We start from the raw sequence: 12146 nt of genomic DNA, 5'->3' as shown, positions 1-12146 counted from the left end.
ATCTCAGCCGCCCCCAACTTTGGATGGATCTGGATTTGAAAACAGGTTTCAGGTCAGATGATCCAGCTCCCGATTGACAGATAAATAACTGGTACAGATCCAGTCTGTACTCGTACAACACATGAGAGAGTACTCACATGAATCAGGCCGTTGAGGGAGTTCGGCAGCTCGATGAAGCTCTCCTCTTCCTCTGTTTCCATGTAATTAACAGCCGTGTATTCTTCTGCAGTCTGAAGGAACAAAAATAAATAAAGATGAGAACAGGGCAGTATGATTTAAAAATGCTCCATTAAAATTCTCAAACATAGAAGAACATGTTTACACTACCATCAGTCTCCATGATGGACTGTCTTCACCCTCCTCTTCGATGAAGAACTGCTCGCTGTACATTCCAGCACGGAGCAGGTGGTCCTGCGGCTGGCCCAGCACTGTCACCATGTTCTTCATCTGCAGACAGAATACACATCATGAGAACCACATCCACTTACATTCTCTATGAATATGAAAAATAAATTAAAATCCATTTGGTTGGATGATAAATACCATTTGATATTGGCAATCAACGGAGAACAGGTTTTGAGCCAGGTACAGGAACGCCAGTACGCACCCGACCCCCCACACATCGACGGCCTCGGAGAATGGAAGACCCAGAGAGATCTCTGGAGCTCTGAGAAGGAAAGACATGAGCCACAGATGAAAAATCTGTTGAAACATTTCAGGGCAGAGAAAATAATGTTGCTGAACAGATGCTGTGCAGGATGAACTCACATGTACCCACACGGCTGGATCTCCATCCCCAGCTCGACTTGGGACGCCATCATGGCGCAGCCAAAGTCAATTAACTTTACCCTGAGTGGCTGATCCTTCATGTTAACGAACATAATGTTGTCTGGTTTTATGTCCGTGTGAAGGACGCCGAGACCCTTCAGGGCATCCAAGGCCACCAAGAGCTGCAGGGGCACAAAGAATACACAACATTTAGAATAATTTTTTCTTCCATGTTCTGTTGTTGGGTGTTAGGTTTAGGTTTTGGGGATCTCTCTACAGATGAGTGTTTGTTTCATGATGCATTGATCGCGCCTGCATACCTGCTTGGCAACTGGGCGGATCTCATGTAGAGGATGGTGCTCCCACTCTCGCTGCAGTAGCAGGTCATAGAGACTCATGTCCAGCCTCTCAAACACCAAACAGGTCGTTTCCATGTGCTGGAATTCTTCATAGAACTTGACCATGTTGGTGAGATCCGCATCCAGGCCACTGATGACTTTCAGCATGGTAATCTGAAGAGAGAAGAGGAGACATGATGAGACAAGACTATCAACAGTTTGATCAGCTTCATGTTCTGATGGAGCAGACAACACCTGAGCACAGGAATATAAACAAAGACTTCAGTCTCATACCTCATGCTCAATGTCCTCGGCGTCCTCGGTGTCCTTCAGGATTTTCAAAGCCACGATCTGCTTGGTCCTGAGGTTCATGGACGAGAAGATCATTCCAAAGTTGCCTTGCCCTAGAAGGTCCAGGACCGAATAGGAGGAAGAGCTGCTGTGCAGCGTCTGGCTGTCCTGAGCGTCAGGTGCTGTCATTGAAACTGTGGAGAGAGATGGTGGAGACAGAATATGTGACGTGGGTGTTTTCAGTGTGAGAGATTCATTCAGTCAACACAATATGAACAAACACACAACAGGAGTCACATGTCTTTGTCTTTCTGCAGTTGTCATTTTAAGACACAAAAGACACAACATGCCTCCATACTGCTCCTGTGGTGACGTCACAGTGTCTGTTAGCCCCGACATTCAAATTCCACTAGAAACGGCCTCATTTACTACATGTTTTTAGACTAAAAGTCAGAAGAAGTAGCCATGCTAGCAGAAGTAGCCATGCTAGCATAAGTAGCTATCCTCTGATATCGTCCTCTTCACACGCACCCACCGGAAACAGCGCACACAAGCTGTTAACCAAGGACACACACAGGTTGCACGTTAAAATTGCTACTTCTGCTAGCATAGCTACTTCTGCTAGCATAGCTACTCTGTTTTCAGAATCTTACCTGAGGCAGCAGAAGAATCTTCTGGAGTTTCCCACGATGACATGATGTCCAGTATTTGCAGTTCGATAACCAGAAGCTGAGAATCGATCTGTAATCCAGAGTCTTCTTGCTTGTGTGTCTCTCTCCAACTGTCAAAGGTGAACTGAGTCCTTTATGTCAAAGCTCTGCTGCTGTGACCTCACAACACAGGGTTTCCTTTGATGCCTTAGATGTTGTTTTTTTTAATTCAAATTCAAACAAACTTTATTTGTCCCCGGTGGCCAAAACAAAAATATATATCATTTAAAAACATAAAACAGCAACTTGTTTGAAATGTATTAAATAATAACATGTATCTCATGTATATATATCTGTGTGTGTGTGTTTAGTCAGCCATGACACTGTACGTCATGCTGGTCACTGAAAGTTATAAACCAGCCTCACACAGAGTTCGGAGCCGAACACCCATCAATCTCAATCTCACAGCCTGAACCCTCACTCCAGAACAAATGACCTTTACAGTGAGCCAATCAAAACTGAGCATCAAAATAGTGACAAGCACAACGTCCAATCAAGAAAAAACATAAAATCAGGGTCAGTAAAAGCAGCGCTGCATTGAACAGCATGGATCATGAGTGTGTGTGTGTGTGTGTGTGTCAAACTGACCACAGTACATTAACACCGGTGCCTCTTACCCAGAAACACTGAATCTGTGGCCCAATAACTGATCAATATCAGAATGTGCAGAGAGGAAAGCGTGTTTTCTTCTTTACCTTCGGTACCTTTCTCACCCATAGTCTCTTTCCAAGGATTAACAGTTCACCTTCAAACTTTATCTCTCTCACCAGTGTATAGAGAAGGTGACACGTACGCTGAATGCTGCCATTGGAGGTCACATTAGTCTTAATTCTAAAGGGCCTGGTGGAGCTGAAAGGCCTCCTCCTCAGGGGAACACGGTTTGGATCTGCTTCTGCCTCATGGCTGCAGTGTGAGGACCTGCTGAGATTCAATAAGTTGTTGGAGACTAAGAGTGAGAGAACACCAGAGAATAACTGTGGGTGGAATGAAGGGTAAAGGTTTGAGCATCACTAAGTCACAGCTCAGACCAGGTATCCACATCCATCCTGAGTGATCCAATCACAAGTGGTCGATGCTACGATACAGATCTGAATGTGCCTGAATGCATTCTGAGATCTGAGACTCTGTATCAGTTTTAATCCCCGTCCATTAAAAATCACCTGAAAATGCATTTCACGTGTCCGCTCACTCAGACCTGAATCTTTAGTTGACTTTGTATGATTATGAGACACTGGACTAAAATACAATCTATACATTTTATTTACACACTGTAAAAGACAACAATTATTCAAGGTATTCAAATAAAACAAGAAATATCAACAGGATTCAAAATCATTAAAAGTATTAAATGTAAAAAATGTAGTAAGAATATCACAGTATTAAAAAGTATTAAAACCATTAAATGTAGTAAAAGGTATTCAAATGTAGTAAAAAAGTATTTATAAAACATTAACATTTTGAAAACTAGTATTATGTACATGTACAATGTGTGACGGTTCTGCACAAAGCTGGGACTCAGTTGCAAAAGGAAGCACGAGAGACAAAAAATAAAGTACAAGATAAAACTTTAATTTAGCAATCCAGAGGTCATACACGGGTAGGCAGTCAGAGAAGCAAACAAGTCCATTTAGGGAAAAGGCACAAAATCCAAAGTCGGTAATCCAGGCAGAGTCCAAAACCAGGTAAGCAAACACACGGAACTTAACGCTGGAGAGCATGGCCACACGAAGGAGACAATGACAGTCTGGCAGAGGGTGAGGGGAAACACAGGGTATAAATAGGGAAAGCTTAATGACAAACAAGGTACAGGTGTGTGGGGAAACCAACAGGAAGTAGAACTAGACACTAAACACAAGAACCCAGACAACAAAATAAAACAGGAAGTGAATACAAACAGAAACATAATTAATTCAGTCCTCAACTTTCGGACGGCAGCAGCTTGTGAGTCTTGAGAAGAATTTTCTAATTCTTCTCCACAGCTTCCTCTTGCCGCCCGAGGAGGCTGTGGCTGCAGCGGTGACGTCTGCAGCCTCGTCAGAACTCCAGGAGACTTCCTCCCTGGTGCCATCATCTCCGATGGACGACCAGACCGAGGTATCTCCAGAGTCGATAGTCAGGTCAGAACACCCGGAGACTTCCTCCCTGGTGTCATCATCTCCGATGGACGACCAGACCGAGGTGTCTCTGGAGTCGATAGTCAGGTCAGAACACCCGGAGACTTCCTCCCTGGTGTCATCATCTCCGATGGACGACCAGACCGAGGTATCTCTGGAGTCCATAGACAGGTCAGAACACCCGGAGACTTCCTCCCTGGTGTCATCATCTCCGATGGATGAACAGACCGAGGTGTCTCTGGAGTCCATAGACAGGTCAGAACACCCGGAGACTTCCTCCCCGGTGTCATCATCTCCGATGGACAACCAGACCGAGGTATCTCTGGAGTCCATAGACAGGTCAGAACACCCGGAGACTTCCTCCCTGGTGTCATCATCTCCGATGGACGACCAGACCGAGGTATCTCTGGAGTCCATAGACAGGTCAGAACACCCGGAGACTTCCTCCCTGGTGTCATCATCTCCGATGGACGACCAGACTGAGGTATCTCTGGAGTTGATAGTCAGGTCAAACAACCAGGGAAGTTCCTCACTGTTGTCATTGAAAAGTGGCGACCAGGTGGTGTCTGTGGACACTATTGTCAGGTCAGAACACCCGGAGAGTTCCTCCCTGGTGTCATCATCTCTGATCGACGACCAGACTGAGGTATCTCTGGAGTTGTTTGTCAGGTCAGACCACCCGGAGACTTCCTCCCTGGTGTCATCATCTCGGATGGACGACCAGACTGAGGTATCTCTGGAGTTGATAGTCAGGTCAAACAACCAGGGAAGTTCCTCACTGGTGTCATTGAAAAGTGGCGACCAGGTGGTGTCTGTGGACACTATTGTCAGGTCAGAACACCAGGACAGTTCACTGGTGACACTTGTGGAGTCTAGAGCCTCCACAGAATCCCAGGAGACTTCGTCCATGGAGCCAGAGTAGCCGCTGTCTGAGGTTGAACAGTGGACGCTGTCCTCCGTTGGGCAGACCCTCATTGCTTCTTGGGAGGTGGTCAGACTGGATGAGGAAAGACAATCAATTAGTAAATCAGTCACTGTCAATTAATGAAAACCATCAGTCCATCCAACCTGATGTGTTGTTTAGTTCCAGTGTGAAAGGACATGTGGTCACTTACTAGTCTCTGCTGTGGACGTCCTCCCTCAGGTGGCTCATGGAAATGAAGGGCAGCTCCAGAGCTTGACGAGGAGAGATCCTCTCATCCCCGTCAAGATGCAGCAGCCCCTCCAACAGAGACACAAAGGCCATGCGGTCTTCCATCTCAGCCGCCCCCAACTTTGGATGGATCTGGATTTGAAAACAGGTTTCAGGTCAGATGATCCAGCTCCCGATTGACAGATAAATAACTGGTACAGATCCAGTCTTTACTCGTACAACACATGAGGGAGTACTCACATGAATCAGGCCGTTGAGGGAGTTCGGCAGCTCGATGAAGTCCTCCTCTTCCTCTGTTTCCACGTTACTAACAGCAGTGTATTCTTCTGCAGTCTGAAGGAACAAAAATAAATAAAGATGAGAACAGGGCAGTATGATTTAAAAATGCTCCATTAAAATTCTCAAACATAGAAGAACATGTTTACTCTACCATCAGTCTCCATGATGGACTGTCTTCACCATACTCTTCGATGAAGAACTCCTCACTGTACATTCCAGCACGGAGCAGGTGGTCCTGCGGCTGGCCCAGCACTGTCACCATGTTCTTCATCTGCAGACAGAATACACATCATGAAAATCACATACACTTACATTCTCTATGAATATGAAAAATAAATTAAAATCCATTTGGTTGGATGATAAATACCATTTGATATTGGCATTTAACGGAGAACAGGTTTTGAGCCAGGTACAGGAACGCCAGTACGCACCCGACCCCCCACACATCGACGGCCTCGGAGAATGGAAGACCCAGAGAGATCTCTGGAGCCCTGAGAAGGAAAGACATGAGCCACAGATGAAAAATCTGTTGAAACATTTCAGGGCAGAGAAAATAATGTTGCTGAACAGATGCTGTGCAGGATGAACTCACATGTACCCACACGGCTGGATCTCCATCCCCAGCTCGACTTGGGACGCCATCATGGCGCAGCCAAAGTCAATTAACTTCACCCTGAGTGGCTGATCCTTCATGTTAACGAACATAATGTTGTCTGGTTTTATGTCCGTGTGAAGGACGCCGAGACCCTTCAGGGCATCCAAGGCCACCAAGAGCTGCAGGGACACAAAGAATACACAACATTTAGAATTTTTTCCCATGTGTTGTTGTTGGGTGTTAGGTTTAGGTTTTGGGGATCTCTCTACAGATGAGTGTTTGTTTCAGGATGCATTGATCGCGCCTGCATACCTGCTTGGCAACTGGGCGGATCTCATGTAGAGGATGGTGCTCCCACTCCCGCTGCAGTAGCAGGCCATAGAGACTCATGTCCAGCCTCTCAAACACCAAACAGGTCGTTTCCATGTGCTGGAATTCTTCATGGAACTTGACCATGTTGGTGAGATCCGCATCCAGGCCACTGATGACTTTCAGCATGGTAATCTGAAGAGAGAAGAGGAGACATGATGAGACAAGACTATCAACAGTTTGATCAGCTTCATGTTCGGATGGAGCAGACAACACCTGAGCACAGGAATATAAACAAAGACTTCAGTCTCATACCTCATGCTCAGTGTCCTGGGCAACCTCGGTGTCCTTCAGGATTTTCACAGCCACGATCTGTTTGGTCCTGAGGTTCATGGACGAGAAGATCATTCCAAAGTTGCCTTCCCCTAGAAAGTCCAGGACCAAATAGGAGGAAGAGCTGCTGTGCAGCGTCTGGCTGTCCTGAGCGTCAGGTGCTGTCAGTGAAACTGTGGAGAGAGATGGTGGAGACAGAATATGTGACGTGGGTGTTTTCAGTGTGAGAGATTCATTCAGTCAACACAATATGAACAAACGCACAACAGGAGTCACATGTCTTTGCTATGCTATGCTAGCAGAAGTAGCTAAGCTAGCAGAAGTAGCTAAGCTAGCAGAATTAGCCATGCTAGCAGAAGTAGCTAAGCTAGCAGAAGTAGCTAAGATAGCAGAAGTAGCTATGCTAGCAGAAGTAACTAGCCTCTAATATCTTCCTCTTCACACGCACACATCAGAAACAGCGCACACAAGCTGTTAACCAAGGACACACACAGGTTGCACATTACAATAGCTACTTCTGCTAGCATAGCTACTCTGAGTCTTACCTGAAGCAGCAGAAGAATCTTCTGGAGTTTCCCACGATGACATGATGTCCAGTATTTGCAGTTCGATAACCAGAAGCTGAGAATCGATCTGTAATCCAGAGTCTTCTTGCTTGTGTGTCTCTCTCCAACTGTCAAAGGTGAACTGAGCCCTTTATGTCAAAGCTCTGCTGCTGTGACCTCACAACAAAAGGGTTTCCTTTTGTACAAAAGGGTTTCCTTTTGTTGTTGTTTGTTAAAATTAAAATTCAAACAAACTTTATTTGTCCCCGGTGGACAAAACTAAAATATATATCATTTAAAAACATAAAACAGCAACGTGTTTGAAATCAAATAATAACATTGTAACTGTGTGTGTGTGTATGTGTGTGTGTGTATACACACACATACACATTTTGTGGTTGTCACTGATTATTAGAAAGATGATGTTGCTGTGTGTGTGTGTGTGGGTGTGTGGGTGTTGGGTGTGTGGGTGTGTGTGTGCGTGTGCCAGTTTATTCTCTGTTACACAATGTGGAAAGTTTGCTCCTTATCTGACCTCGAAGGCTGCCAGGCAGAAACTAGGACACCACAGTGAGAACACACACTCACATAAGATTCAACCTGACTAAAGCAGAATGAGAGACAGGTTTGATGTTGTTTAAGTGTGAGATAAGTGCAGTTTGATGTTTGCTCCTCCGTCAGGTTAAGAAATCCATCTGTGGGGAGCCTCACAGTCAGCCAGGGCCGTAACAACAGGGTGCCCAAAGGAGGCAATCGCCAGGGGCCCCAAGAAAGATCCATAGCAACGACAATATATTATTTTAAAGTCCAAAGGTCTGGACGATAGCAGCAGGTGCATTACAGAGGTTTAATTTACATGTACGTGTTGATCAGATTTCGGGCATGAGACACTTCACATGACAAATGTTACTGGGGACATAGAGCAGGTGTGTTTCTTTGGGAAATAGTTCTCGGCGAGTGTAAATACTGCATAGGGTCATTTTGTAATTTAACGGGCGCCCGACGTCAGCTGATCATATCAGGTTTTCTAGCAGGTGAACCTTACAGGTCTGTACATCCCTCCATTATACACTCCTTCACTTGATTTGTGCATTTGTCTACTGCTCTGATCTCTTTACTTGCGACACAGAGCTTTTCAGGCTTATCTCCATTGAGATCCATGTATCTGTAAACCCAATTAACCCAAAACCAAGTGAACACAGTACATGTTCAAGAATGACTCCACACACTGAACCCAGCGTCTCTTACACTCACATGCACGCCTACACGTCATCAAGCAGCAGCCGTGCATGCGTGCAAGTTCATGCACTACAATGGGAAGTGCAGCACTGCCTCCTAATGACCGTGTTGCTCTCCTCTTCCTCCCTTTCATCTTTCTATGTCATTTTTTCAGCCTCTGCTTCACTCACCTCGCTTTTCCTCCATTTTCATGTTGGTTATGTGTACCTACATGAAAACACAGTCCTCTGATCAATGTTCCAGGTTTTATTTTTTCCTTCATATGTCGACATATGTGTTTCCATCTTTTGAAAACATATTCCTTTAAATAATTATATTCTGGATTTTCTCACGCTAGCGAGGGGGAAACCAATGGAATCTACTGTACTGAACACACACATCACCCCTGTCAGCTGCTGTAGGTGATTGGCTGCATGTTCCCATAGTGCTGCTGCTGCTGCTGCTGCTGCTGCTGCTGCTGCTGCTGCTCTTGTAGTTGTTGTTGATGCTGTTATTTTAGCTTTCATTTGGATGGAACCTTCTGGGGATGGTGAACTGAATCAAATATTCATGATAGCAAAGAAAGGAAACATCAAACTCTACAAGCCTACTCCCAGCGTCACGGTGCACGTGCACACACACGTACGGCGTGGTAGGGAATGTAAAAAAGACCAGAAGTAAAAATGTGCTTATATTACTGTGTGGAACTCAGGATTTGAAGCCCTATAGGTGAGGTGAGTTAAAAATATGTTCGTCCCTCCATTATTACAAAAAATGAAACGACACTGATGAAAGTTTAGAATTTTTTATTAATGTGAATTAGTTTTTCTTGGCAAAACTACAGAAGTCCATCCTTGGTTTCTCAATTGTTTATTACCTGTCAGGAAACCCATCTTTACCGTTTTACGTTCACGTCTCTTTGCTCAGAGAACCTGAAAGAAAATGGGCTTCTACATTTAACCTTCTACTTTTGAAAGCTTTCTTTTTTTTAAATATTAATGCTGAATCTTGTCAAACAAGGATGCTGCATTAACATTCTTAATAGAGTCACGGCTGCAGTCAGCTGCTGCCCACTTTTGTTTTTCCCCGGGCCTGTTTTACTTTTTCCCGAGCAGGTAGAGTGCGGCCGCATTTAAAATGGTCCACCAAATTATTGAATTACTGCCTGTGGCGTCTGAAGAGCTATATTTCAAAAATGCTTTTCTGGACTGAATAGATGATAGAGAAAAATAATAAAGGTCCAAAAATTTGCAAAACTAAGTACACAAATCCGATGGTGTTTAGTTCTGTAGACGTGATATGAGAGTGTGATGAGTGAGTGATTCTTTTGTTCCATCCTAAATGGATGCATATTGCAAGCTAGTCTGATAAATACAATATATATAAGCCTGGAGTGGCTAATAGGGAAACATGGGGATATTTCCAGATTGATGTGTGTTAGTGAAAATCATCATTATTAAGTGTGAATATGTTCAATCTTACAACCTAATGCAGCAGCAATAGATTAACTGCAGCATAGAAATCAAATATCCAGTAACAGTGGCTCATTGGTCTCACTGGGTGGCTGTAAAATGTATTGGAGAGGCCTAATGTTGCATGTTCCCCACGTGCACACACTATTACATACATCTGTTTTGTTTTGCACGTGTGTTAGACATGAACACAATCCCTGTGCACTCTATCACTAGTTTTAAACACACACATATTTCCCCACATATGAACCAGATATGATTTCTCTAAATACTTGCATCCGTCTGTGTTAAAATGTTCCAGAGGCATGAAAGGAACAAGAAGATTACCTGGACTTAACTTAGTCAGAAGTTAAATGATGGGTGTTGGTTGATATGAGAAAAGATGTGTTGACAAAATATGTTCACGAGTTCAAATTCAAAAACGACAAAAAGACGTGGAAGGCGAAGAAATGTGAAGAGATGCCACGGTGCGTGTTTGTGTGTGCAGGTGAAAAAATGTGAAAATTAATTTGGGATTTCAGATGGTCAGCCTGTCACTCCAAATCACGTGCTTCTCACTTGCTAAAACACACGCACACGCGCACACACACACACACACACACGCACACACACACACACACACTCCTCAGCTGTTTCTACAGTGAACTAGATGTGATAACACAAAATATGCCCCAATAAAAAGAAGCCATTTCTGTGTAACCCTGATGCCAGACAAAGAAACAAAGAAAGAATGAAACACACAGTTGACAGGGGGGGAACATAAGCCCCCTGGCAGAGGTAACAGAGAAATGAATTGTTACCTGCAGCCCGACTGAGCTGTCGTAATCTGCTTGTTCATAACGTGGGGACATGGAGTGGAAGAGCTCGTCGTGAATGTAGTTCCAACTTGTATTTTGTTAACGTTGTGGTGAACAAAGACACAGTTCCACTTTGGGCCTGTGTTTGTGGTTACTACAGCCCCGTGCACACCACTGTGGCATGTGGAGAAATGCCCAGTTTAAGAGGTGTGCTGGGCCCAGTTTGATTCCGCTGTGACTGGACCATCATCCTCTGTGGCACAACATGATCCCTAAAGCACCTTAATGACTGTGATGTTCCCTCAACTTTTAACTTTTCAAGCTTCTCAAACTGCTGAGACGCCCTAACCTTTGCAGCATATGTGTGAGTCCAGATAAGGATATGAATAAATAATGTGCATAAATTCTCTCAAACTAAAGGTGACTCAGGCGTGAAGGATTTGGTCCTGTCGTTTCTAAAAGGGAGTTTAGGTCCATTTAATGCTTCTGTGTTTCTACAGTGTGTGTGTGTGTGTGTGTGTCTGGGTGTGTGTGCGTGCGTGCGTGTGTGTGTGTGTCTCCGCCTGCTTCCACCTTCTAAGGTCCCTGTGTTCTATTGCAAAATATAACAAAGACCAACCGTCATCATTGGTCTAAATTTATCAAATCAAATTTTATTCTTATCTTATTGTTTAATGGATCAGACGTCGAATAGGCTGCGTCCTTCTTCTTCAGCAGGAAGCTGCAGAGCCGCTTTCACAGAAGCATCCGCTGGAATTTCAAGGGAGGATGGAAGTAGGGCATCACACGTGCACGTTTCCTCATAATCAAGGTGCGAATATGCAAAATATGAAAAACGTCATCTACACACAAGCGCGCGCGCACACACACATCTACACACACACTGAAGCAACGTGCCTGCACCATCAGCTGGTCTGTTTTCGCCATATCTTGTCAGACAGCTCCCTCTAGTGTTACTCTATGAGAATGCAGTGGCTGTGATGCTGCAGCGTGGGAGATCAGCTGCATCCTCCCGGCTTCCTGTTTGTCCATTGGTTCGTCAGGTGAGATAAATGACACGTCACCAGTCTGAATTAAACTGTGAAGAAAGAATCTAAACTCGTTTGTATCTATATTAAATAATAACCGTAATATATAACCTTTATTATTTATTAAGGTACGAATCAGGGTCATAAGGTTCCATTCCTATTGCTATAACCAAAATGATTAATTGTTACATTGTTA

The 12146-nt window shown here is 44.4% G+C and overlaps 2 protein-coding genes and 1 long non-coding RNA gene across 3 annotated transcripts; all 3 read right to left on the bottom strand.

Moving 5' to 3' along the window:
- Positions 1 to 290: 290 nt before the first annotated feature.
- Positions 291 to 1272, bottom strand: LOC118123333 (homeodomain-interacting protein kinase 2-like). The gene is made up of 4 exons (XM_035180680.2): positions 1089 to 1272; positions 769 to 950; positions 544 to 667; positions 291 to 447 (listed from the first exon to the last, which is right to left on the bottom strand). Exons 1-4 carry the CDS (start codon positions 1230 to 1232, stop codon positions 319 to 321), a joined length of 579 nt encoding a protein of 192 aa, XP_035036571.2. The 5' UTR covers positions 1233 to 1272; the 3' UTR covers positions 291 to 318.
- A 3896-nt stretch (positions 1273 to 5168) lies between these two features.
- LOC124854984 lies at positions 5169 to 5677 on the bottom strand. The gene is made up of 3 exons (XR_007034915.1): positions 5615 to 5677; positions 5337 to 5506; positions 5169 to 5218 (listed from the first exon to the last, which is right to left on the bottom strand). It is a non-coding gene; the product is annotated as an uncharacterized LOC124854984 (long non-coding RNA).
- Positions 5678 to 5795: 118 nt separating this feature from the next.
- LOC118123332 (homeodomain-interacting protein kinase 1-like) lies at positions 5796 to 7478 on the bottom strand. The gene is made up of 6 exons (XM_047343862.1): positions 7436 to 7478; positions 6873 to 7063; positions 6561 to 6752; positions 6246 to 6427; positions 6021 to 6144; positions 5796 to 5924 (listed from the first exon to the last, which is right to left on the bottom strand). The coding sequence occupies exons 1-6, from the start codon at positions 7476 to 7478 to the stop codon at positions 5796 to 5798; spliced, it is 861 nt and encodes a 286-aa protein (XP_047199818.1).
- Between the last annotated feature and the right edge of the window lie 4668 nt (positions 7479 to 12146).

The sequence above is a fragment of the Hippoglossus stenolepis genome, chromosome 16 (genome assembly GCF_022539355.2).
Source record: "Hippoglossus stenolepis isolate QCI-W04-F060 chromosome 16, HSTE1.2, whole genome shotgun sequence".
Classification (NCBI taxonomy): domain Eukaryota; kingdom Metazoa; phylum Chordata; class Actinopteri; order Pleuronectiformes; family Pleuronectidae; genus Hippoglossus; species Hippoglossus stenolepis.
The sequence above is the reverse complement of the archived record's forward strand: the minus strand, read 5'-3'. Positions and strand labels throughout refer to the sequence as shown.

Bases quoted from the DNA above. Each gene is read 5' to 3' on its own strand.
- LOC118123333 (XM_035180680.2), bottom strand. From the start codon at position 1,232: ATGGTCAAGTTCTATGAAGAATTCCAGCACATGGAAACGACCTGTTTG. The intron at 668-768 runs GTGAGTTCATCC...TTTCCTTCTCAG, and splicing joins ATCCAGCCGTGTGGGTACAT to AGCTCCAGAGATCTCTCTGG. The intron at 448-543 runs GTATTTATCATC...TTCTGTCTGCAG, and splicing joins TTGATTGCCAATATCAAATG to ATGAAGAACATGGTGACAGT.
- LOC118123332 (XM_047343862.1), bottom strand. From the start codon at position 7,478: ATGTCATCGTGGGAAACTCCAGAAGATTCTTCTGCTGCTTCAG. The intron at 7,064-7,435 runs GTAAGACTCAGA...CTCTCTCCACAG, and splicing joins AGATTCTTCTGCTGCTTCAG to TTTCACTGACAGCACCTGAC. The intron at 5,925-6,020 runs GTATTTATCATC...TTCTGTCTGCAG, and splicing joins TTAAATGCCAATATCAAATG to ATGAAGAACATGGTGACAGT.